The 26,822-nt window shown below is 54.2% G+C and overlaps 1 protein-coding gene across 2 annotated transcripts in view; it reads right to left on the bottom strand.

Annotated features, from left to right (window-relative positions):
* Positions 1 to 10,097: 10,097 nt before the first annotated feature.
* Positions 10,098 to 26,822, bottom strand: part of HTRA3 (HtrA serine peptidase 3) — a 37,965-nt gene continuing 21,240 nt past the window's right edge. The window contains exons 4-9 of one of the 2 annotated variants that reach the window (XM_008018015.3): positions 26,168 to 26,362; positions 25,365 to 25,397; positions 23,540 to 23,654; positions 14,689 to 14,737; positions 12,931 to 13,026; positions 10,098 to 11,226 (exon numbers count right to left, since the gene is read on the bottom strand). In XM_008018015.3, coding sequence (XP_008016206.2) covers positions 11,061 to 11,226; positions 12,931 to 13,026; positions 14,689 to 14,737; positions 23,540 to 23,654; positions 25,365 to 25,397; positions 26,168 to 26,362 — 654 coding nt within the window. In that variant the 3' untranslated portion in view covers positions 10,098 to 11,060. Of the gene's footprint in view, positions 11,227 to 12,930; positions 13,027 to 14,688; positions 14,738 to 20,540; positions 21,326 to 23,539; positions 23,655 to 25,364; positions 25,398 to 26,167; positions 26,363 to 26,822 lie in introns of those variants that run through there. The other variant, XM_008018016.3, reaches the window with a different exon arrangement.

Genomic DNA, 26,822 nt, shown 5'->3' with positions numbered 1-26,822 from the left:
TAATTTATACTTTTCAGCATATGTATTAAAGTTCTTCTTGAGAGGCAAATTAAACCCAAAGTAGAAAGTAGAAGACAAGAAATAATAAAGGAAAGAGCAGAAATTAATGAAATAGAAAGCAAATGTACAATGAAAAGGATCAACACATCCAAATTTGGTTCTTTAAAGAGCAATAAAATTTATAACCCCCTGATAAAACTTGAGAGAGAGAAAGAACAAATAGGAAAGTCAAAAATGAAAATGGAGGCATAAGTAGAGAAACTGAAGGCATTAAAGAAATAAAAAGAGGAAATTATATACAAGTTTATGTTGATACATGTGACATTTTAGATGAAATGAACACATCCCCAGATAAATACAACTTACCTAAACAGACCCAAGAAGAAATGGAAAATCTAAATACTTCTATAACTATTCAAAAAAATTAAATCCATAATTTAAACCATTCCACAAAGAAGACTCCTAGAACAGATGTCAGTTCTGTTGCCATTTAAGAGAGAAAGAATGCCAACCTTATATAAACTCTCCCACAGAACAGAAAATAAATCTACCATCTTAACAAAATTTTGAGTATACAGTACCATATGTATAGCTGACTATAGAAACCGTGTTAAACAATATATCACTAGAACTTACTCATCTTGTGTAACTGTAATTTTATAACCATCGAACAGCAATTTCTCATATCTCTCTCTTCCCATCCCATGGTAACCACCATTGTATTGTCTACTTCTACACTTTTAACTGTTTCAGATGCCTCATATAAGAGGAATCATGCAGTATTTGTCCTTCTATGGCTGACTTGTTTCACTTAGCGTAATGTTTTCCAGATATATCCACAAGAGAAGAAATCTTAAATAAATAAAACAAAGAGTTCATTTCTACAGTATATAAAATAACTCCTGCCACACAGTAAGAAAAAGGCAACTCAAGAGAATAATGGGCAAGACTCAAACAGGTACTGCTCCAGAGAGGACATCTAAATGACCAATAAATACAGTACTTGAGAAGTTGCCAGACCTCCCTCATTAAGAATCATGGAATTGCAAATTGAAATCCATGAGTTACTGCTGCATGCCCACAGAATGCCTCACATCGGAGAATGACAGCATCAAGTGTTGGTGAGGATGTGGAGCAACAGGAACTCACACACACTGCTGTTGGGAGTGCAAGTTAGTCAAACTACTTTGAAAAGTTTGCATTTCTACCCAAACTGAATATATGTATACTATATGGCTCAGCAGCTTCAGTCCTAGAAGTATACCAAACGGAGATACTTGCACAAGTCACAGGACACACGTTTGAGGATGTTACATAATGATGCGCCATAGCCCCAAGTTAGAAACACCCCAAGTGGCCATCAATGGGAGACCAGGTGAAGGAATTGCCATATGTTCCCAGGGCAGATACTATACAATGGTGGACATTAGTAGCCTTCAGCTGCACACATCAACATGGATGAATCTCACAAATGAAATGTTGAGCATAAGTCAGATGCAAGTGAGTACATCTGTGTAATTTCATGTGAAAAATGCAGGCAGCATGCAACTGTGCTTAGCAATGCATGCTTAGGTGGCAAAACTATAAAGGGAAGGAGGCAATCACCTCAAGAGGCAGGATGTTAGTGACCTTTGTGGGAAGACGGCTGTTGATGGGATGGGCTGAAGGGAAGTTCTGGGGAGTCAGGACTTGGGTGCTGGTCATGTGGGGTTTGCTTTGTGATAGTGCATTGGACTGTTAGGTTTGTAGCACATTGTTGTATGTGCCGCACTTGACAGTAAAAATGATTTTGAAAAAATAAAACTGTTTCAAGCGTATCTGTCAGCTTTTAGAAAGTTCACCCCATGTGTGCTGTGGCCATGCACGCATGCATGAACTCATGTGTGTTCTGAGTGTACATACTCACACGTGCTGTGGCATGCACACATGCATCTGTGTGTGCAAATTCATGTGAGTTGGAAGTGTACACACTTATATATGCTATGCCACGCAAATGTATCTGAGCGTATGTGTACTCATGTGAGCTGTGTTTGCACTCACATGTGCTGTGCCATGCATACATGCATCTGAGTGTGCACACACATGTGAGCTGTGAGTGCACATACTTGTGTGTGCTGTGCACATCCTTCTGACGTTTGCCTTGCCTGGGTTTGAAGGGCCAGGCTTGCTGGTTTGGGAGAATTTGCAGAGAAACCTAACAGTCCAATGCACTATCATAAAGCAAACCCCAGATGACCGGCACCCAAGTCCTGACTCCCCGGAACTTCCCTTCAGCCCATCCCATCAACAGCTGTCTCCCCACAAAGGTCACTGACGTCCTGCCTCTCGAGGTGATTGCCTCCTTCCCTGGCATGTTCGGGCAGACACAGGAGGTCAAGAAGGTGATCCGAGCTGAGGTGTCAGGGCCTGTACCCTGCAACGTGTGAACAGTTGTCAAAGGAGAACGGCGGGTCAGGGAGTGCTTTGCAGATGGCCAACCTGTGACCTCTCCTCTGGACCCCAGAAGGCAAAAGGGAGATCTTTGGAGACAGGAAGTTGAGTGCGGATTGTGACCACTGTGTGGGGTGATGATAAAACATCAGAGGAGACCACTTGGGCAGCTCAGGGAGAGGGCAGCTCTCAGCTGGTGAGAGGTGAGATAAGGGTTCTTTTCTTCTAGGGAGCCATGGAGGGTGGCCCCAGAGCCCAGGGAGGAGGGGTCCCTTCTCCCAAAGTGAGAGGAGGGAGTGGGACAGAGGCAGGAACTGGCGACGTAAAGAGGAGAGGGGATTTCCTCTTGGAGGTTCTCCTGCCTGGGGTGTCCCTGGAGCCTGGAGAGGTCCTGGGAGAGGGGCTGAGTGACAGCTGCACGGGTGCAGGGCAGCACATGGGCTGCTCCTTCGGAGGGGATATCTGCAGAGTGAAGGTGGCTCCTCCACTTTCAGAGAGGATCCTGAGGCTTAGAGGATCAGTAACTATGAGGACAGTGGGGCCATTTTCCTCCCACCCCCACCTCTTCTTCCTGCGTCTTCCCATGCCTGGCATCCTGGCCTTCCTGGATACTGGATTTTGGGGTTTGCTTGGAGTGACATGACAACATGGGCCCCAGAGTTATAGAGCTGAGATGAACTTTCAAGCCCACGAGTCTCATTCAAACTAAGACCCATTCACTGAACACCTGCTCTGCCCCGGCGCTGGGGTTGGCTCTGGGCACATGGCTGGGGTTTAAGCAAAGTTCATGAGCTCCTGGAGCCAATGTTTCCAGGGGTTGGGGAAGCAAGAAGCAGTCAACATCCAGAGGAACAAGCAAATAAGCCAGAAACTGGAGGCCACAAGGGCCCTAAAGGGTCCCCAGGCCCTCAGCGCGGGCAGGGTGGGGCTTCCTGGAGGGAATGAAGTTAGAGGCCAGCTTGAAGAGCAGGTACGGTTCCTGTGGTTGCCATAACAAATGACCATGAACCTCGCCGACTAACACAGCACACACTCCTTCTCTCGCAGTCCTGGAAGCCGGAATCTACAGTCAGTCTGTCCAGGCTAAAGTCAAGGAGTCAGTGGGGTGGCTCCTTCTGGGGGCTCTGAAGGGACCATTTCCTTGCTTTCCTTGCATTTCCAGCTTCTAGAAGGTCCTCTGCATTCTCAGCCTCCCCCACAGAGCCCCCACCTGTCGCTCCATCATCCCACTTTCTAACTTCTGCTGACTCTCTCTGCATCCCTCTTATAAGGACCCTTGTGTCACATCAGGCCCATCCTACAATCAGGATCAGGCTATTTGCCTTGACCACATGTGCTAAGTCTCTTCTGCCATATAAGACGTTCCAGGGCTCCAAGGGTCATGACATGGATGCCTTTGGAGACCATTCTTCGGCCCGTCACAGAGGGAATGGTCAGGAGGAATGAAGCAGGTGTGGGTGACAGCCCCAGGCACTCCTCTGCTCCTTCAGCTCTGATCCATTCTGAAATTTCCATCTGTGCTCCTCTGTTCTGAACCCACTTACCCCAGAGGGAGCAGGAAGGAAGATGTGTGACCCACAGGTGAGCTGTGGGAGGCAGGGCTGCCCTCCTGGAGGCACTGGCTGGGCCCCGCGTCAGGGCAGTGGAGGTCTGTCCTGTGGCAGCTGCACCGTGGCTGCCTGATGGGACAGACGGAAGCCCAGCTCTGGTCACCTGGAGCCCGGCCACTGGCTCATGTGTGACCTGGAACAGGTCCTCACCCTCTCCAGGCCTCAGTTTCTGCCTCTGTCATGTAGGGTGTTGGGACATGGGGACCTGTGCCTGTGGGATTCCAGGTGTTCACGGAGGACCCAGCCTGGGGCAGGGCGCTCCTCCTGGCGGGCACTGGCCTTGTGAGCATGCTGTTTACATCTTCACGGGACACGCGGAGGGGTGGGTGGTGGCCCAGCAGCTGGAACTGCACAGGAGCCAGAGGGTTGCACAATGGCGGGACAGCAGCTGGCGGGCTCTGCAGAGGTTGTTTTTTACCGAGTGCAGCTGGAGGGGCAGCCAGGGAGGCGGCTCCACCCGGAGGGAACAGTCAGGTCTCGGGGGCTGGGAGGACAGAGGTCTCAACCTCCCACTACGACAGGGCCAGCCGGGGTGGGTAAAAGGGCGACCCCCCCATCAGGGGAGGGCTGTCTGAGTGTCACTGTCCCTCTTCCTCTGGAGGTGGCAGCCACAGGCCTCCTGGATGCAGAAGCCCAGAGCTGAAGGCCTCCACAGAGGTCAGCTCGAGGGCGTCAGAACTGGGACCACAGCCCAGGCCTGCTCACTCCCAAGCTCAGAGACCCCCGTCCCACCTCCCCGCTTCACAGATGGGCATCCGGAGGCCATGGTCATTCGAAGCCAGGGGCAGAGAGCAGGAGGGTGGTGGGAGGCAACATCTCAGGGGCACATTCTGGCCTGGAGTGTGAAGAGTGTGAATAGGATCCTCCTCACACTGTTTAATTCAGTGCTCACACAGCCAGTTTATCTCCTTCAACAGAACCCCAACTGTTAAGAAAACAACATCATGGGCCGGGCGCGGTGGCCGTGAGCCACGTGTAATCCCAGCACTTTGGGAGGCCGAGGCAGGTGGATCACAAGATCACCTGGCAATATGGTGAAACCCCGTCTCTACTAAAAATACAAACATTAGCCGGGTATGGTGGTGGGCACCTGTAGTCCCAGCTACTTGGGAGGCTGAGGCAGGAGAATCGCTTGAACCCGTGAGGCGGAGGTTGCAATGAGTCGAGAACACACCACTGGGTGACAGAGTGAAACTCCATTTCAAAAAAAAAAAAGAAAGAAATCAGCCTCCTGACCTCACTGCCCCGCTGTGCTCCTCAGGCCCCTGCAACGGATCTCGGGACTCCAAAGCCAGGCTGCAAGGTGAACGCGACCCAGACAGAGCCAGGAGAGCACAGCCCGTCTGTGAGTGAGCGGGTGGGTTTGTGGTCCACTCTCCCCTGAGGCATTTGCGGGGCACAGGGTTGAGAAGGTGATCTGAGCTGGGCTGTCGGGGCAGACACGGGGTTGAGAAGGTGATCTGAGCTGGGCTGTCGGGGCAGACACGGGGTTGAGAAGGCGGTCTGAGCTGGGCTGTCGGGGCAGACACGGGGTTGAGAGGGCGGTCTGAGCTGGGCTGTCGGGGCAGACACGGGGTTGAGAAGGCGGTCTGAGCTGGGCTGTCGGGGCAGACACGGGGTTGAGAGGGCGGGGTCTGAGCTGGGCTGTCGGGGCAGACACGGGGTTGAGAAGGCGGTCTGAGCTGGGCTGTCGGGGCAGACACGGGGTTGAGAGGGCGGTCTGAGCTGGGCTGTCGGGGCAGACACGGGGTTGAGAAGGCGGTCTGAGCTGGGCTGTCGGGGCAGACACGGGGTTGAGAAGGCGGTCTGAGCTGGGCTGTCGGGGCAGACACGGGGTTGAGAAGGCGGTCTGAGCTGGGCTGTCGGGGCAGACACGGGGTTGAGAAGGCGGTCTGAGCTGGGCTGTCGGGGCAGACACGGGGTTGAGAAGGCGGTCTGAGCTGGGCTGTCGGGGCAGACACGGGGTTGAGAAGGCGGTCTGAGCTGGGCTGTCGGGGCAGACACGGGGTTGAGAAGGCGGTCTGAGCTGGGCTGTCGGGGCAGACACGGGGTTGAGAAGGCGGTCTGAGCTGGGCTGTCGGGGCAGACACGGGGTTGAGAAGGCGGTCTGAGCTGGGCTGTCGGGGCAGACACGGGGTTGAGAAGGCGGTCTGAGCTGGGCTGTCGGGGCAGACACGGGGCTGAGAAGGAGGTCTGAGCTGGGCTGTCGGGGCAGACACGGGGTTGAGAGGGCGGGGTCTGAGCTGGGCTGTCGGGGCAGACACGGGGTTGAGAGGGCGGTCTGAGCTGGGCTGTCGGGGCAGACACGGGGTTGAGAAGGCGGTCTGAGCTGGGCTGTCGGGGCAGACACGGGGTTGAGAAGGCGGTCTGAGCTGGGCTGTCGGGGCAGACACGGGGTTGAGAAGGCGGTCTGAGCTGGGCTGTCGGGGCAGACACGGGGTTGAGAAGGCGGTCTGAGCTGGGCTGTCGGGGCAGACACGGGGTTGAGAAGGCGGTCTGAGCTGGGCTGTCGGGGCAGACACGGGGTTGAGAAGGCGGTCTGAGCTGGGCTGTCGGGGCAGACACGGGGTTGAGAAGGCGGTCTGAGCTGGGCTGTCGGGGCAGACACGGGGTTGAGAAGGCGGTCTGAGCTGGGCTGTCGGGGCAGACACGGGGTTGAGAAGGCGGTCTGAGCTGGGCTGTCGGGGCAGACACGGGGTTGAGAAGGCGGTCTGAGCTGGGCTGTCGGGGCAGACACGGGGTTGAGAAGGCGGTCTGAGCTGGGCTGTCGGGGCAGACACGGGGTTGAGAAGGCGGTCTGAGCTGGGCTGTCGGGGCAGACACGGGGTTGAGAAGGCGGTCTGAGCTGGGCTGTCGGGGCAGACACGGGGTTGAGAAGGCGGTCTGAGCTGGGCTGTCGGGGCAGACACGGGGTTGAGAGGGCGGTCTGAGCTGGGCTGTCGGGGCAGACACGGGGTTGAGAGGGCGGTCTGAGCTGGGCTGTCGGGGCAGACACGGGGTTGAGAGGACGGTCTGAGCTGGGCTGTCGGGGCAGACACGGGGTTGAGAGGGCGGTCTGAGCTGGGCTGTCGGGGCAGACACGGGGTTGAGAGGACGGTCTGAGCTGGGCTGTCGGGGCAGACACGGGGTTGAGAGGGCGGTCTGAGCTGGGCTGTCGGGGCAGACACGGGGTTGAGAGGACGGTCTGAGCTGGGCTGTCGGGGCAGACACGGGGTTGAGAGGGCGGGGTCTGAGCTGGGCTGTCGGGGCAGACACGGGGTTGAGAGGGCGGTCTGAGCTGGGCTGTCGGGGCAGACACGGGGTTGAGAGGACGGTCTGAGCTGGGCTGTCGGGGCAGACACGGGGTTGAGAGGGCGGTCTGAGCTGGGCTGTCGGGGCAGACACGGGGTTGAGAGGACGGTCTGAGCTGGGCTGTCGGGGCAGACACGGGGTTGAGAGGGCGGTCTGAGCTGGGCTGTCGGGGCAGACACGGGGTTGAGAGGGCGGTCTGAGCTGGGCTGTCGGGGCAGACACGGGGTTGAGAGGGCGGTCTGAGCTGGGCTGTCGGGGCAGACACGGGGTTGAGAGGGCGGTCTGAGCTGGGCTGTCGGGGCAGACACGGGGTTGAGAGGGCGGTCTGAGCTGGGCTGTCGGGGCAGACACGGGGTTGAGAGGGCGGGGTCTGAGCTGGGCTGTCGGGGCAGACACGGGGCTGAGAGGGCGGTCTGAGCTGGGCTGTCGGGGCAGACACGGGGTTGAGAGGGCGGTCTGAGCTGGGCTGTCGGGGCAGACACGGGGTTGAGAGGGCGGTCTGAGCTGGGCTGTCGGGGCAGACACGGGGTTGAGAGGGCGGTCTGAGCTGGGCTGTCGGGGCAGACACGGGGTTGAGAGGGCGGTCTGAGCTGGGCTGTCGGGGCAGACACGGGGTTGAGAGGGCGGTCTGAGCTGGGCTGTCGGGGCAGACACGGGGTTGAGAGGGCGGGGTCTGAGCTGGGCTGTCGGGGCAGACACGGGGCTGAGAGGGCGGTCTGAGCTGGGCTGTCGGGGCAGACACGGGGTTGAGAGGGCGGTCTGAGCTGGGCTGTCGGGGCAGACACGGGGTTGAGAGGGCGGTCTGAGCTGGGCTGTCGGGGCAGACACGGGGTTGAGAAGGCGGTCTGAGCTGGGCTGTCGGGGCAGACACGGGGTTGAGAGGACGGTCTGAGCTGGGCTGTCGGGGCAGACACGGGGTTGAGAGGACGGTCTGAGCTGGGCTGTCGGGGCAGACACGGGGTTGAGAGGGCGGTCTGAGCTGGGCTGTCGGGGCAGACACGGGGTTGAGAGGACGGTCTGAGCTGGGCTGTCGGGGCAGACACGGGGCTGAGAGGGCGGTCTGAGCTGGGCTGTCGGGGCAGACACGGGGTTGAGAGGGCGGTCTGAGCTGGGCTGTCGGGGCAGACACGGGGTTGAGAGGGCGGTCTGAGCTGGGCTGTCGGGGCAGACACGGGGCTGAGAGGGCGGTCTGAGCTGGGCTGTCGGGGCAGACACGGGGTTGAGAGGGCGGTCTGAGCTGGGCTGTCGGGGCAGACACGGGGTTGAGAGGACGGTCTGAGCTGGGCTGTCGGGGCAGACACGGGGCTGAGAGGGCGGTCTGAGCTGGGCTGTCGGGGCAGACACGGGGTTGAGAGGGCGGTCTGAGCTGGGCTGTCGGGGCAGACACGGGGCTGAGAGGGCGGTCTGAGCTGGGCTGTCGGGGCAGACACGGGGTTGAGAGGGCGGTCTGAGCTGGGCTGTCGGGGCAGACACGGGGTTGAGAGGGCGGTCTGAGCTGGGCTGTCGGGGCAGACACGGGGTTGAGAGGGCGGTCTGAGCTGGGCTGTCGGGGCAGACACGGGGTTGAGAGGGCGGTCTGAGCTGGGCTGTCGGGGCAGACACGGGGTTGAGAAGGCGGTCTGAGCTGGGCTGTCGGGGCAGACACGGGGTTGAGAGGGCGGTCTGAGCTGGGCTGTCGGGGCTTTTGTCTCCCACAAGGTGGGAACAGTTGTCGAGGGAGAAGTGGCTTCATGTGATGGGCACTGATGCAGGGACAGTGTGAATGGGCAGAATCCCCAGACGAGTTCCCCCAGAACCCACAGGACCCCAGAAATCACTAGAGTGACCCCTGACCCTTCAGATTTGGAAGAGCTGTGGGAATGGGGGTCATGGTTTCCCTGGTGGCCCCTGACGCTCTCCCAAGCGCTCGCCTCTCCAATAATTGGTAAGGTCACAGCTCTCCATGCCCTCTTCCCAACCTCAGCCCCCCAACACCCAATAGGCTCCTCTTAGCCAGGGCCCAAAGACTCAGGGGACAAGGGCCTACGCTCTGGAGCCACTGTGTGTGTGGAGAGCCCCGGCCGCAGGTGGGAGTGAGAGCAGGGCCTGGAGGGTGGACATGGTTGCCTGAGCCTGGCAGGTGGATGGAAGCCTAGATGGGGCCAGAGTGGCTCGGGGCCTGGTGGGGGTGGCCCACTCTGGGTGGAGCAGAGGGTTGGGGGCAAGTTCACGGCTCCCAGTGCTCTGCTTCTAGCTACTCTAGGCAGTGTCCCTGGACCTCCTGCTCGTTGAAATCGCTCTCTGCCTCAGTTTCCCCATTGCTGGGTGGGTGGCAGGGAGGGTGAAATAGCACAGATGTGGGAAAGGGTTCTTCATGTGACCAGACATGCACAGTGGGGCTTAGTGGGAGCTCCCCGTAAGCCGGGTGGCTTCCCAAGTGCTGCACCCGTCACCTTGCATCCTGGGGCGACCAGGAGGTCAGCGCAGCAGAGCCAGCCTTCCTGTTGGGCAGAGGCAAAGGCCACGGCAGGGAGAGGGACATCTCTTGCCCAAGACCATGAAGCTGGAAGTAAGTGGAGGAGCCAGGACTTGAGCCGGGCTGCCTGACTCGGAGCCGGCCCTCCGCAGAGCCACATGACCCTGAGGCCTGGTGTGCCCCAGTGCTCGGCTGTCATAGAAACCCTTGAAAGGCCCATGTCTTTGCAGGTATACCCAGTCATGTGTTAGATGGATCCCCAGGAAGAACCCTGGCCAGTGGTGGGCAGGCTGCCCCAGTGCCCTGCTGGCTGAGAACCATGTGCTTGTAAACTTTATTTTCCATACAGTAGAGAAACATACAGTACAAGCGACACTGGGAATCTGTTTTACAGCAAAGCTCACAAATGCCCCTTGAGACACACTTGTTCCCTGGATGAGGGGGCGATGCCCAGGAGCCTGCTTGCCTCTGGGTGGCACTTCCATGCGAGCAGCTGCTGCATCCCAGAGCTGCATGGGAAGGGGAAGCCGGCTCAGTCCTCACACCCCACAGTTCCATGTCCACTGTCCTCTGCAGGCCGCCCCATGACCGTCTTGGGGAGGAGAAGCTTCCCCAGGCAGCAGCCAACTTTCCACGTGCTCCCTGTGGCCTCCTGCCTGCCTGGGGAGGAAAACCTCACAGCAGGGCGGGGCTCAGCTCCGCAGCCAGGGGGCATTCACTCAGTGCCTGCTCTGGGCTGGACCCCCCACCCGGAAGGGATCAGATGTGACCTGTCCTCCAGGGACCCCAGGCTGGCAGGCAGCAGCCCCGGCCCTACAGCTGGGTAAGTCCTGGGGCAGAGGGAAGCTGGGGCCTCAGGTCAGGTGGGCGTTTGTCAGTGGGGAAGAAGCTTGGCAGCCCAGACCTGCAGTAGGAGGGGCAGGAGCGGGGGTACTGCAGACGGGTGTTCACAGGGGCAGAGGCGGGAAGCTAGGAGAGGAGGGGACCTCCAGGGAAGGCAGTTTTGTGAATATCCCGAGAACCTGGAAGTGACTTTCAGGAGCATCTGTACAAGGGGATGTTGGGCTTCCCTCCCTGCACTGGGAGGTGGATCCAATACTCCCCAGGTGGAAATTCGGGCCCCTGGCCAAGCCCCGCCTCCGCTCTGCCCCGGACAGCCAGGAGAAGGCTGCCACCCTGCTGAGGACCGACGGTGGTCCTTCGTCCTGATCTCGGGGAGCGGTGCCCTCCGTTATCTGCAGGCTCTGGCGCGTGGCGCTGGAGGAATGCGCCCCTCACATGACCACCTCGGGTGCGATGCTGAAGAGGAGGTCGTCGTTCCCCCGCCGCACCTCCAGCAGGAGAGGAGACTCGGTCAGCACGGCCTCCTGCAGCTCACTCGAGTCCGCCAGAGGACGCCCGTTGACCTTGACGATGATGTCACCATCTTGGATGCCGCCTCTGCCAACAGGAGAGACGGGGTCACCACCCACAGCCTCCACAGGCACAGCCTTCCCAGGCCCAGCCCAGGGCAAGGCACGGTCAGGGTCAATGACAACATTTCAACAAAAGTCATTTCGATGGGAAAGAACAGTGCCCTGGCCCCAAAGCTCTCACACCAGAAGAAATCCAATGTCACATGACAAGCAAATGACCTTTCAAACTGCTTCTCCCATGCCTCAGAAGGGAGGGTTCAAGCTCCCGCTGCAGCCCTTCTAGCTGGGCCAGGCACTCTGTCCCCTTGAGCCTCAGTTTTCAGGTCTACAGTCCTATGTGGAAATGTGCTTTGCAAATTACATAGGCCCAGGAACAGGTACTGCTGTTACCGCAGTTACGAAGACTTCTATGTGAGAGGCAGAGTTTGCGGGGCCGGCCTTCCTTCTGCATGAGGCTCACTGAGACCTCCCCACTGCCAGGAAGGAAGGTGATGGTACCGTGCTCAGCAGCGTGGGCACCAGCATCAGGACCCACACATGCTGGCTGTGTGACCTGGAAGAGTGACTTCTCTAAACCTCAGTCCCTCCACGTGTAAAATGGGTGAGGGCAAGAGCCTGCGAATCCCTGGCTGCAATGAGGATTAACTGAGACGATGTGTGTGGAAAATCTTACACCATCTCAACAATTTTTACTGCAGGCTTGCTGCGGGCAGGGCACGTGTGCCATCTGTGCTCATCGCGGAAGGTCACACAGGGCCTCCCACCCTCAAGCCTAGCCTCTGAGGACGCACAGTACAGTTGGCCCTTGAACAACATGGGTTTGAACTGTGTGGATCCACTTATACGTGGATTTTTCCCACTGCCGATGAAGACCGAGGCTAAGGAGGGGAGGCGACTGGTTCACAGCCCTTCCTGGGGGTGGGTCAGCCATGCCAGCGTGTGGTAGTGTCGCTGCACGCCTGCCTCAGCCTATGGTGCTGCAATGCTTAACATTTCTCTAGTACTGGAAGACTTCAAAGAAAGCAGTGCTTTATCCATTTCATCTACGAAGTCTCCTGGGGGTAGAAATCCCAGCACTTTGGGAGGCCAAGGTAGGCGGATCGCCTGAGGTCAGGAGTTCAAGACCAGCCTGGCCAACATGGTGAAACCGTGTCTCTACTAAAAATACAAAAAAACTTAGCAGGGTGTGGTGGCAGGCACCTGTAATCCGAGCTACTCAGAAGACTGAGGCAGGAGAACCGCTTGAGCCTGGGAGGCAGAGGTTGCAGTGAGCTGAGATTGCGGCACTGCACTCCAGCCTGGGCAACAAGAGTGAGACTCTGTCTCAAAAAAAAAAAAAAAAAAAAAAAAAAAAAAAAAAAAAATTGGCTGAATTATCTCCATTTTACAATGAGAAGGTGAGTTCCAGAAAGACCCAGGACTCAGGCTGGTCCCCAGCTGGTGAAAGAGTCTGGCTTAGAGCGGACTCTTAGCCCCACAGGTATTCCTCAGTCTCTGCTTCTTGAAGGAAACGACGTTGTGGACTTAGGATGGACACAGTCAGGGCTCTAGGGACCGTTCAGCTCTCCAGCCTCGCCTGGCTTAGCACACACTAGAATTCACCTGCCCCTTCCCCGTCACTTTGCTGGGAAGCTCAAGGTCACATGAGAACAGTGGGGCAGTCCCAGCCCAGACTGCACACCTGCCCCATGCCTCCAGCAATCTCCCTGTCTCCCCTGGCAGAGCCTACCTCTGAGAAGGCGAATTCGGCGTAACCTCTTGCACGTAAATTCCACTGCTGACCTCTGGGAAATCTGGGTTGCTGGCCTTCAGCTCATCCACCAGGCTGGAAAGAGTCTGCTGTCAAGGCCCCTCCTCTGAGCCTTTGCCCAGCTCCTTGGTGTGAAGCTGCCCCTCCCTCCCTCCAGCACCAGGCCAGAAGAGGAGCCTCCTCTGGGCCCCCACACTGCCTTGTCCCACCACTGACCACTCTGTGTCCCCTACCAGATGTGCTTCTCAAGAGAAACATGGTAGCGATGGCTGGTTAGAAGCGTAAAGAAAGAGTGGGTGGACAGGTGTGAGGAGGGGCAGAAGGATAGATGGATGGATGGAAGAAGGAATGATGATGGATGGGTGGATAGAAGGAGAAATGGACAGACAGGCGATGCTGAGTCATGGAATGGACAGCCAATGCTGAGTCATGGAATGAACAGACAATGCTGAGTCATGGTATGGACAGACAATGCTGAGTCATGGTATGGACAGACAATGCTGAGTCATGGAATGGACAGACAGAAGACTGGACAGAGGTGGAATGGACAGACAGATAAAAGAGACAGACAGAAAGAAACAAAAGATAAATTGGTGTACTGAATGTTGATTATAATTTTTTACAAATGTCACCCCTAGATTAGCAGAGTTGGTGAAACAGGAGGAATGACACCTTTAGGGACTGTGTTGTTCAAGGAAATGGTCACTTGAGCACTCTCGAGTTCTTCCTAGGCTCCCAATGCAGTGACCTCTCCCTTCTTCAAACCTCGAAGCTCAACTTTGCATTTCCAGCCTCCCTTCTATCCTGCCCCCACTTCCTCTCCCCCAGCCCCTTCTTTCTTGCACTCATTCAGCATTTCTAGGCACCTGCTCTGCGGTGGACCTAGTATTGGGGCAGAGCGGAGGAATGAGCAGGTCACAGTCCTTGCTCCCGAGGAGCCGACAGCCGAGGAGGCAGGATGGGGTGGGGCAGTCCCACCACAGGTGATTCCGACACAGCAGGATGAGTTCCAGGCTGGGGAGGGAGGCCAGGGCTCTGTGTGCTACGAGGAGGCACCTTATCCCACTTGAGTGTCCTGAGAATGCAGAATGGTGTGCCCTCAAATTCATGTACACCCAGAACCTCAGAATGTGACCTTGTTTGGAAATAGGACCTTTATAGAAGTCATTAGTTGAAGATCTTGAGATGAGACCTTCTTGGTTTAGAGCGAACCCTAACTCCAACGATGGATGTTTTCATAAGAGAAACAAGAGAGAGATGTGCACACAGATATTCAGAGAGAAAGAAGGTCAAGTGAAGACAGAGGCAGAGACTGCAGGGAGAGAGCCACAAGCCAAGGACACCTGGAGCCAGCAGAAGCTGGAAGGGGCAAGGAAGTAGCTTTCCGTGGAGCCTCAGAGGCAGTGCAGCCCTGCTGACCCCTTGACTTCAGACCTCCTACTTCCGGAACTGAGAGGAAACACATTTCTGCTGTTTTAAGCCACCAGGCTTATAGTGATTTGTTATAGCAGCCACGGGAAAGAGATGGCGTCCTGAAAGAACAGAAGGAATCTATAAGGCAAAGAGGGAAAGGTCCAAGCCGAAGGACCAGCCTGAGCAATGATCAGAGGCCTGAGTGCATCAGCCCATCTGGGCACCTGCAAGGAGCCGAGCACAGCCAGCCAGGGTCTGGAGGGAGGGCCAGGGTGAGGGACAAGAGGAAGGGGCAGCAGGGGAGAGCACTCTTCAGATACTTGCCTTGGTGTGATCGTCCGCATCCGTATGCCGATGAAGCGCTTCTTCCAGTCTGGAAATGAAACACAGCGAGACTCTGTTAGGGCTGCTGCAAAAAGCCGCCATCCTCCCTCAGAGGACAGGCAGAGGACAGAAGTTCCCCTGCAGGACCAGGAAGCAGCAGGTGTCATTCTGCTTAAGCCGGCCCAGTCCCCCTGTGGTCCGGCAAAGCTGCCCTCTCCTGATCGTCATCATGGAGCTGTGGGGTGTTCTAGCTCTAGTGTGCTTGCCCCACAGGTGGCTTCATGTCCACCCCATCCTGCATCCAACCACGTGAGCTCCAACCCAACCCCAGTGGCCAGTGGGGCTCTCCTTTCTGGCTTCCATACTGCTGGTTCCCCAAATGTTCCCTGCTTGGAACTGAACTCATCACCTCCCACTGGCCTTCCCCAAAACAATACTCACTGCTAATGTCCAGTGAGTACCAACCATTTGCCAGGCCCTGTTGCTGGGGCACTGCACACACACCTCACTGAGATACTGTCTCCATCCCCCGAGCTGTTCCAATCTGTGACTTAACAGGTGTCTCAGACCCAGAAACAAACAAGAGTCAATAAATTTAGAATTTTCATTTTATATAAGAGTTCTGACCACAATTAGAAATCAACAATAGGTATCTGGAAAATTCCCAAGTACTTGGAAACTAAATAAAACACTCTAAATTACTCATCTTCAGATAAGTAAAAGGAGAAATTAGAAACTCTGTTCAACTGAATAAAAATGAATGTATAATATATTAAAATTCATAGGTTGTAGAGGTAGAGGGAAATTAATAGTACTGAAGTGCCTATGTTAGAAAATAAGTTTCAAATCAATAACCTCAGTTTCCATCTTAAAAACTAGAAAAAGACCAAATAAAACCCAGAATAACCAGAAGAAAAAAAAAAAAGCTAAAAGTATGAATCAATAATAAAGTTGAGAGTGTGAATTAATAATAAAGGTAAGAGTGTGAATCAATAAAGCTGAGAGTGTGACTCAAAGCTGAGAGTGTGACTCAATAAAGCTGAGAGTATGAGTCAATACTAAAGCTGAGAGTGTGAATCAATAATAAACCTGATAGTGTGAATCACTAATAAAGCTCAGAGTGTGACTCAATAATAAAGATGAGTGTGAATCAATAAAGATGAGTGTAACTCAATAATAAAGATGCATGTGAATCAATAACAAAGCTGAGAATATGACTCAATAATAAAGATGAGTGTGAATCAATAAAGCTGAGTGTGAATCAATAATAAAGCTGAGGCCGGGCGCGGTGGCTCCAGCCTATAATCCCAGCACTTTGGGAGGCCGAGACAGGTGGATCACGAGGTCAGGAGATCGAGACCATCCTGGCTAACACAGTGAAACCCCATCTCTACTAAAAAAAAATATAAAAAACTAGCCGGGCAAGGTGGCCGGCGTCTGTAGTCCCAGCTACTCGTGAGGCTGAGGCAGGAGAATTGCATAAACCCAGGAGGCAGAGCTTGCAGCGAGCTGAGATCCGGCCACTGCACTCCAGCCTGGGCAACAGAGCGAGACTCCATCTCAAATAAATAAATAAATAAATAATAATAATAATAATAATAATAAAGTTGAGTGTGAATCAATGAAATCAATAGTATAAATCAATGAAATAAAGATAAGAATGTAAGTCAAAGAAACATAACAGCGAAAATAAAAACTAAAAGCTGATTCTTTGAGATCAATAAAATTGATAAATCTTTAGCAAGATTGATCATGACAAAAAGACACGGTTTTCAATATCACGAATTACAGAGGTGACATCACTACAGATTCTACAGATATTAAAAGAATAATAAGGGACTATTATGAACAACTTGATGTCAATGAATTTAATCACTTAGATAAAAGAAGCAAATTTCTTGAAATTTCCAAACCACCAAAGCTCATTCAAGAAGAAACAGATCACCCAAATAGCACTATATCTATTAAAGAAATTGAATTTGGAGTTAAAAAATCTTCCTACAAAAAAACTTCAAGCCCAAAAGAGCTCACTGGCGAACTCTACCAGATGTTTAAGGAAGAAGTAGTATTAACTCTATAAAAACTCCACCTGAAAACTGAAAATGAGTGACTACTTCTAACCTCATTATCTGGATACAACAACCTGAAGAGAAAACTAGGCCAATATCGCTCATGAAAACAGATACAAAAATTCTTTAAACAAATAAAATCCAACAATACATTAAAAAGGACAGTACAGCCAGGCATGGTGGCTTATACCTGTAATCCTAGCACTTTGGGAGACCAAGGTGGGCAGATCACCTAAGGTCAGGAGTTCGAGACCAGCCTGGCCAACGTGGTGAAACTCCATCTTTACCAAAAGTACAAAAATTAGCTGGGCATGATGGTGGGCACCTGTAATCCCAACTACATGGGAAGCTGAGGCAGGAGCATTACTTGAGCCTGGGAGGCAGAGGTTGCAGTGAGCCAAGATTACACTACTCCAGCCTGGGGGACAGAGTGAGACTCCATCTCAAAAAAAAAAAAAAAAAAAAAGGATAATACATCATAAATAACTGACAAATGAGGTTCATCCCAGGAATGCACGCTTGGTTTAACATTTAAAAATCAACCAATGCAACTTACCACATTAACAGACTAGAAAGGAAAACCATATGATCATCTCCAGAGATGCACAAAAAGCCTCTGACAAAATGTAACATCCATTCCCAATAAAAACCAGAAACAGAAGGAAACTTTTCAACTTGATAAAGGATACCTATGCAAGTTTTTAGCTAGCATCATACTCAATGGTGAAAGACTGAGTGCTTTTCTCTCCAAGATCAGGAACGAGACAAGGATGTTCACTCTTATGTCTTTCATTCAATATTTTACTGGAAGCTCTAGCCAGGCAAGAGAAAAAAAAGACATTCAGATTGGAAAGGAAGAAGTAAAACTGTCTTTATTCACAGACTGTATAGCCATCTATATAGTAAATCTGATGGAATCTACAAAAAAAGTTTCTAGAAGTGGTAAGTAAGTTATCGAGCTAACAGGGTATCTTATGGTGAATATCCAAAAATCATTTTAATGTGAATATTCTCTTAACCAACCACCAGAAACTGAAATTTCAAAGAATACATCATTTATAGTAGCATCAAAATTAAGAAATACTTAAGAATAAATCTGATGAAAAATGCCCCAAAACCAGTACACTGAAAACTATAAAACATTGCAGAGAGAAGTTAAAGAAGATGTAAATAAATGGAGAGGTATTCTGTATTCATAGGTCAGAAGAGTTACCATGATTAAAATGCCAAATTTCCCCAAATTGATCTGTAAATTCAATGCAATCCCCATCAGATCATCAGCAGGCTTTATTTTTCTTTTTATAGAAATTGACAAGCTTATTCTGAAATTCATATAGAAATGCAAAGGGTCTGAGGAGCCCATGCAACTTGGAAAAGGAAGAATAAAGTCAGGGAACTCATATCACCTGCCTTTTAGACCTACTGTGAGGCCACAGTAATCGAGCCAGTGCAATACTGAATATTGGCCTGAAGACAGCTGGAATGGCATATGGTCATTCTCTTTTTCACAACGGTGTGAAGGCACTTCAGTAGAGAACAGTCTTTCAACAAATGGTGCTAGAACAATTGAATTTCCAAGGCAAAAACAACAAAAACCCCCCAAACTTCGATCTATACTTTGCACTATTTAAAAATATACGAATTCAAAATGCATCGTAGTCCTAAATCTGAAACCTCAAAAAGTAAAACTTCTAGAAGAAATTGTAGGAGAAAAATCTTTCTGATCTTGGGTTAGCAAAGACTTCGTAGACACAACACCAAATGCATGACAAATTGGGAAAACACACCATCAAAATTTACAAAACTTCTGCTCTTTAAAGACACTGTTCAGAGAATGAAAAGACAAGCCACAGACTGGGAGAAAATATTTGCAATTTGCTTATCTGATAAAGGACTCCTATCCAGAATGTAGAAAGAACTCTCACAACCTACTAATAAGAACACACATAACCTAAATGCTTTTAATGGGCCAAATATTTAAACACACCAAAGATGAACAGTTGATGAACAAGCCATGTGGGAGATGGGGTCAGAGCCGGCCGGTACGCCTGACCCCGGGTCCACTGGGTCCTGGAAGGCTTTGGATTTGATCTTGAATCACCAGACGTGATCTGCCTTTAGTTTTGAAAAGGCCTCTCTGGCTGTGGGAGGGTCTGTGGGGGATGGGGCAGCATCCGGAGGAACCCAGAGAGGTGATGGTCCAGGGCAGCGAGTGCCCCAGCGCTGGACCCGGAGGTGGAGGTGGAGGCGGAGCGGTGGCAAGGCCCGGGGTGGATGCGTCCTGAAGCCTGGACCAATGGACTCGCTGACAGCGGATGAGGTGTGTAGGGGACAGAGGGACAAGGCTGACGTAACTGAGTGGGGACGGCAGCTGGGGCTGCAGGAGCGAGGTCTTGTCAGGTGCTCTGCGTGGGAACTGCCTGTGGACATTGGTGGGGCCATCCCACAAGCAGCTGCCCGTCAGAGTCTGGAGTGGGAGGGGCCAGGCTGGAGGCGTAAATCCGGGGGATCACTCTCTAGCTGGCTTCTAAATCCAGGACATGAGATCCTCAACAGGCCCCGCACAGCCCACCTGGGACATCGGCCCTTCCCGCTCCCACTGCCTGCGAGTCCCCTGCAATCTCCAGAGCCTGCCCCGCTCCCTTCCCACAGTCTCTGGTGGAGGTGGGTAACCTCCTCAGAGAGGTCTCCTGCCCCCTCGTGCAGCCCTCACCCTCGAGGCCCCAGCCCTGCCCCGGCCTCCTCCCAGCACCCCTCACTTTGATCTGTGGCATCTGGGGGCATTTTTGTGGCCCGCCTCCCTGCTAGAAGGAAAACGGGAGGGAAAACGGGAAACCTCTGGCTCACAGCCCACAGGAGTCCAAGGCACAGAGCCGGCACTTGAACAATGCCTGTGGTCCCGTCCGACTTAGACCCACGGTGGTTGGGAAGGCAGAGGCCCGGTAATGCCTCTGGGCCGGAGCTGAGGAAAGTGGGACTGGCTGTGCTCAGGATTGGAGACTCTAAAGCCTCTTCTCCTTGAACTTAAGAGGTGAGCAGAACACACACCAAGCACCAGGCCACCAGGCTCCCTGCCCATCCTGCTCCCGGCCCTGCTCCTGCCAGGTGGCTGGGCTGCCTCCACCAGCCTTTCCCACTATTGTGAAGGACTCAGGACTCCACCCAGCCCAGGGGCCTGAGACCAGGGGACCTTATGGCTTCTGAGACCCAGTGACCCTGTGACCTCTGAGACTGGGGAACACTGTGACTTCCGAGACCAGGGAAACTTACGGTTTTTGAGACCAGGGGTCCCTGTGACTTCTGAGAACCCTGTGTTCTCTGAGATCGGGGAATCCTGTAATGTCAGAGATCTGGGAACTCTGATGTCTGAGACCAGGGAACGCTCATGCCCCTGTCCCTGTCCCTGTCCCTGTCCCCTCCCCTCCCTATAGCTCTCCCTTGGCTCGTGGGCCACAGGATAAACGAGGGGTTTACCCCCCAGGCCAGAGGCCTCCCACCTATGAACTGCACTGTCCCCCATAATCCACAGAGGGGTAGATGCCCACAAACGGCCCCACTCCATGAATCAAACACCCCACACCACCCCATGTGGGGCTACACTCTGGTCCTAAGGCTGGACCCCAAGCCCTCCTGGGGCTCCCCCAACATGCATGGTGGCCACTCTTTACCCTGAAAGCCCCCCAGAGGCCTCTGCACCCCACCCCCAGACAAGAATAAGAAATGTACTTAACATCTCCTTGATTTAATAAAAAGATGGTTCATTTCAAAGAACTTTAGATTAACTGGGTTTGGATCATTGCATTTTATTAAATAAAAAAGAAAAGCAAGTACAAACACCAGTCAACTTCAGAAGGATTTTAAAATTGCAAATGTGCCATGCCGCTAAGGTTTATCAGGCTCCTCAGTTAGTCTGTGCTGTCCTTGGGGAGGGGACACAGCTCTGAGGACAGGGGATGTCTCCCAGGGGGTCTGGGATGAAGTCAGCACTAACTGGGACAGTCCCTGTAAAACAAAGGAGCAAACCCAGGCCCCGGCGGGATCCTGTCTCAGAGGAGAAAGAGAGAGGCAAGAAGGGAAGAGGACACTATCATCCACTTCCAAGTAAAGTCACCTCATAGCTCAGTGTGTGCAAACTGCAGCTCCGCTGATTTCCAGTAAGGAGGCCAAAGTCAAAGGCACCCATGGAGAATGGGATAATTCAACAGGAAAGGCTTGGTCATTAGGGAAAGGAGCACGCTAGGACGGGTATAGGTGCATCCCTGAATCTAGTTCTGAGCTTCCTAGAAGCCAACAGGAAAAGGGCTCAAGAGATTAGATGGTCCTCACTGTTGAAGAGTAGAAGACTTCAGCTTCTTTGGGCAAGACAGGCTCTGCCTGGCTCCAGATTGTCTTCCCATAATGGACACGGAAGGACAATGGTGGCTTCCTCAACAGCAGCTCTTCATGTGACCAGCCCTCATGGCACCGGCCTTGGCTGCACTGGGGTCCATGTGCTTGGCTGACAGGGTCATGGAGGAGGGGCAAACATGAGGAGGCCCCCTGCTCTCAATGAACTGCCAGTGACGGGGCTGGGAGGAGACAGCAAAGCAATGTGGAAGTGTGAGTTGCTGAGTCAGGCCTGGGTGTTGGGCAGGAGGTGGGCATGGGAGACACAATGGCAGGAGGGAGACGCTCACTAGGGCTGAAAAGAAGGTGGGGAGGTGGAGGCCCCCAGGAAAGGCCCTGTGATTGGAAGCATGGCCCTGCTCTGGAAGGTGGCTGCAACTGCTCACTTGAGGAGGCAATGGGTGTGCTCTTACCTGGGAGAGTTGCCTAGTGCCCTGGCGAGACCTCTCCCAGATGGGTGCTCATGGCATCTAGGAGTGGGCAGGGTGGGCTGGGCATCCCTTTTGGATGGGGGTGAGGAAATGGGGGCTTGGAGGAGGGTGACTTCCAAAGACGGGGTATTGGACTCTGCTCCCCTGGCATAGAGGATATTCTGCCATGTGATCTGCATAGGCTACCCGCTGGAAGAGGGAGTACTCAGGAGTGGGTAGACGGATGGAAGAATAGATAAACAGGGATAGAGGGACAGGTGGGTGGACAGATAGATGGATGGATAGGTAGACAGGTGAATGAGTGGGTGGGTGGATGGGTGGAAGGAAGGAGAGAAGGAAAAAAGAAAGGAAAAAATGAAGGAAGAAATGGTGGACATGTGGGTGAATGGGTGGACAGGTGGGTGGATGAGTGGATGAATGGATGAGTAGATGGATGGATGGATGGATGGATGGGTAAATGGATGGATAGTGGATGGATGGATGGATGGAAGAATTGGTGGGTGGAAGGATAAATGAGTGGTTGGTTGAATGGATGGGTGGATGGATGGATATTGAATGGATGGATGATGGACAGGTGGATGGATGGGTGAATGGCTGGGTGGGTGGGTGGGTGGATAGATGGGTGGATGAATGATGTATAGGTGAATAGATGAATGGGTGAATGGTTGGGTGGATGGATATATGGGTGGATGGACAGATGGGTGGATGGATGGATAGGTGGATGGATGAATGGATGGATGGATAGATGGTAAATGAGTTAATGGAAAGATGGGTGGGTAGATGGATGGGTGGGTGGATGGATGGGTAGATGGGTAGAAAGGTGTGGGTAGATGGATGGTGGATTGATGGATGGGTGGATGGATGGGTGGATGGGTGGGTGGATGGGTGGGTGGACGGGTGTGTGGGTGGATGGATGGTTGTGTGGGTGGATGGATGGACGGATGGACGGATGAATGAGTAAATGGATGGGTGAATGGATAGAGAGAATGACGGGTGGGTGGGTGGGAGGATGGATAGATGAATGGCTGGGTGGGTGGGTGGTTGGATGATGGATAGGTGGACAGATGAATGGGTGAAGGCTGGGTGGCTGGGTGGATGGATAGATAGGTGGATGGATGGATGGTAAATGGGTGGATGGAAAGATGGGTGGATGGAAAGATGGGTGGATGAATGGGTGGGTGGATGAATGGGTGGGTGGATGGGTAGATGGGTAGAAAAGTATGGGTGGATGGAGGGTGAATGAATGGATGGGTAGGTGGGTGGATAGGTGGATGAGTGGGTAGATGAATGGATGAATGGATGGATGGGTGAATGGATGATTGGATGGATGGGCGGATGGATGGATGAGTGGGTAGGTGAATGGATGGGTGAATGGAGAGACGGATGGATGGGTGGATGGGTGTGTGGGTGGATGGGTGTGTGGGTGGATGGGTGGGCGGGTGGATGGATGGACAGATGGATGAGTGAATGGATGGGTGAATAGATAGATGGATGGGTGGGTGAAAGGATGGATGGATGGATGGACAGATGGATGGATGGATGGATGGGTGAATGGATGGGTGGATAGGTGGGTGGGTGGGTGAGTGGATGGATGGATGGATAGAAGGAAAGAAACACCTGACAACTAAGGAGCAGCCCAGATGAGAGCAGCTTAGGGACTCCAAGAAGCTGATGGTAGAAGCTGAGATCGGAGATCACCAGCCAAAAGGGGATAGCCTTGGAGGGGCAGGGGGTGAACCTGACCATGAATTGATGATAGGCAGGGGGGAAGATCCTGAAAGAGGCTGAGGATAAGCTGTCCTGGGGGTCTCACAGCTTTGGGGTGGGCAGAGAGGACCTGTCCAGTAGTGAGCAAGGTTCACCCGGCACCTCTGATGGGCCTTGGTCCCAGGACTGGGGTGCTAAGGGGCTGTAGCCCTGGGAGAGTGCCCCCTGCCTCTGGCCCCCTCCAGGTGAGCTCTTTACCTTTGATCTGCTTGTCTTGGAACTCAGTGAGGAACCGTGTGATGCGGTCCGAGGGGATGGCAAAGGAGATGCCAGCCGTGACCTTGAGCGTGTTGATGCCAATGACCTCGCCATCCTGGGCAGGGAGGTAAGAGCAGGCATCGGTTGGAGGAACCCAGGCAAACTCCTGCCCACAAAGCACTGTGTCCCCAGCTCTGTTGCTAGAGGCTGACCCCGGCTGTCAATCCCCCTGCAGCCCCCGACTCCCCTGAAAAGGTCATTCTCAGGATCACACCTGGGTCAGTGACCCCTCCCACCTCTCCAAATCCTGGAGATCCCCGTTCCCATCCCTGGAGAGTATTTCCAGGGAAGCTTGCAGCTTGGGGCCTGCCCCCAGGCTCTGGCCACTCTGCCTCTAAGAAGCAGGGCCATGGGGCCAGGGACACTGCCAAGCCACGTTTGGAGGGACCGAGAGAGGCAGGAACATGGTGAGGCGTGTCGGGGACTGAGACCATGTCTATCCCTTCCTTCCAAAAGTGGGGGGCTGGCACGTGGGGCCAGGGGAGCTCCTTGAGCCCCATCCCTCTCTTTGGTGCCCCCCCAACCTGCCCTGCCCCCCATGAGGCTGGTGCCACCTGGGCAGGATCTGACCTGGCCCCTGGGAACCTCACAGTCAGGCACGCCCCTGGAAAGGAGCCCCATCCTACAGCCTGGCATATACCCCTAGCGCTGCCCTCCCAGCCAGGGTCTGGCCAGCTCACCAGGGGACCCTCTGGGGCCTGGGGCAGAGCTTTGGGTCAAGGCACCCTTTGTCCTCCTGGTCCCTGGAAGCTCAGGAGGCAGGAAGAGCAGCCAAGTGTGAGATCCAGTAGATTGAGTTGTGTCCACCCTTGGCCCTCTGTGCCCATCTTTACTGCCTGGACCACGTGGAGCAGCCTCCTGGCTTCCTGGCCTCCAGCCTAAACCACACACACGAGCTTCCTTGAAGCCAGGGCATGCCCTCAGCCCTGCCAAAAGCCTGGGAGACATCTCGGGCACACAGGGTGAAGCCCCATCTGCACACGAGGCCTGAGGCAGCAGGACATGGGCCACCAGCCCTTTCATTGTCCCCTTGTCTGATCTCCCCCTCCCTAAACTTCCCCCAATGCTCATGCTGTGCCTTCTCCCTGGGATTTCTTCCTCCTGTACCAAGTCATCTTCAGTCTCATTCGCTGTTGTGTAATGCTCACCTCCACGAAGCCCTCCCTGATCTCACATCAGCTGCCAGGTCTTCCTGCCCAGCATCCCTCCAGAGCCATCTCATGTGGCTCACACGGTGCTGGCCTTGTTCACATCTGGGCACCTCCCCCGCCATGGACAGGAGCTCCAGGGGTGAGACTATCCGATTCTTCAGGGCCTAGGAGCTCTGAACTGAGCTTCCTGGTTTATTCTGGAAAAATCTCACCTGGGATGAGGCTGAGCTTGACTGTGAGGCTCAAGACACAACTGGGAAGGGGAGAACGAGGGGGCCCCTGTCATCCTGTGTGTACACCCAGGGAGGGCTGGGGTGAACAGCCCCACACCTGCGTCTCCCTTGCCCCAGCTCCCCTGACAGGCACACGGCCCTGGACTGAGCTGCTGCTCGTGGGTGAGTCCTCATTCCTGGTGGCCACCAGCATCCCTGAGGCACTTGGGGCAGCCTTGGTCTTTCCTCCTTCCAGGCCTCCAGCCCAGCTGCACTCCTGATAGTTGGTGTTAATTAATGTTCTAGGACCATATTGTGGGGCCTGTCCTGCCTCAAGGCTCAGCACGCCCATGTGAGAAGAGCCCCAGAAATCTAGAGATTTGGGCTCTAGGGGACACTTACCAGGTTCACCAGCGGTCCCCCGGAGTTCCCATACTGCAGGGGGAGGAAACAGCATTAGCGGTGCCTGACCCCGCCCGAGGGTTCCCAGAGCTCCTTCTTCCAGTTCTACCTCTAACCAGTGCATAGACGCATAAGCAGATCTCATCCGCAGTAGCATGGCAAGGTCTCAGTGCTGTCCCCATTTCACAGATAAGAAGGCCAAGCCCACAGAGGCCATGTGGATGGCGCCTGATGACCGAGGTCTGACTGTTACTGTTCTCTGCACAAACCATATGCTTTGGCATCTACACCCTTGAGGCCAGGCAGCACCACCTGGTGCATGGAGAATGGAAGTGCTACTTCCTATCCTGCTGGCCTGGGGGACCCTCTACAAAGACTCAGATTCCAGCCAAGCGCCCGAGTCATGGCAAAGCTGGATGGACGTGATCTGCGGCATCTGCGTGAAGTGCTTTGTGGATGCTAAAGGTGCCAGCAACATAATCACAATAATAATGACAAGCGGCGTTGGCCAGGGTGCGTAAGCTGGGCAAAGGTGTTTACAGGCCATGGCCACGCCTCTGTTTCTCTGAAAGGCTGCCCGAGCAAAGACAGCTGCCTCTGACTCCCAGGGTGACTGGCACCCTGGGGTGGAAGTCACAGGAGTAGAGCTCCACTGACTGTAAAGAGAGAACTTTCTAGTAAGTGGATGTGTCGAGTGACAGAATGGCTCTGGAGATGGGGGCAAGCCAAGTCAGAGACTACCTTGAGGTTGAGGTCTTGGGCACAGATGGCAGGTGCCCCGGCTTCCCGTCCCTGGGACTCACGTTGATGATGGCGTCCGTCTGGATGTAGTCCATGTCAGAGTCCCGGAGGCCCAGCTCCCTGCCCTCCCGCTGGGCAGTGCTGACGATGCCCGTTGTCACGGTGTTCTGCAGGGCGAAGGGACTGCCGATGGCCACCACAAACTCCCCAGGCCGCAGGTCGGCCGAGTGGCCCAGCAACAACACAGGGAGCTTTTTCTAGGAGAGGGAAGAAGACATGGAGAGGGAGGCTTAGCCGTCTACGTTCAGTGAGGACTGGAGTCAGATCCTGGCACGGGGGGTCCCAGAGAAGGCAGGCACATCTGTGCAAAGCCGTCAGGACTGCAAAGGCTCAGGCAGGTCACCAGTGCAGACCAAGACCAGGGCAGCCCCGTGCTGAGACCCAGGGCTGGAGTCCATGGAACAGAGGCTCAGCTGCGCCAGGGAGCAAAGGTTCCCCCAGGGCAGGCATGGGTGCTCATCATGGGCGGTGCACACAGGGTGCAGCTGACCACTGCCTCCAAGATTATTAAGCCTAATGATCTGATAGTCACATGTCCTCTAAAAATCTGGTAAAAGCTGCAGACACCTGGTAAAAACTACTACTGCACATGCACCACACACAAACTGACACATTTGATGCAGAGAGATCTGCGGGCCCCAGGAGCCCAGCTAAGGA

The sequence above is a fragment of the Chlorocebus sabaeus genome, chromosome 27 (genome assembly GCF_047675955.1).
Source record: "Chlorocebus sabaeus isolate Y175 chromosome 27, mChlSab1.0.hap1, whole genome shotgun sequence".
Lineage (NCBI taxonomy): Eukaryota > Metazoa > Chordata > Mammalia > Primates > Cercopithecidae > Chlorocebus > Chlorocebus sabaeus.
Note: the sequence above shows the minus strand (reverse complement) of the source record. Positions and strands in the feature narration are given on the sequence as shown.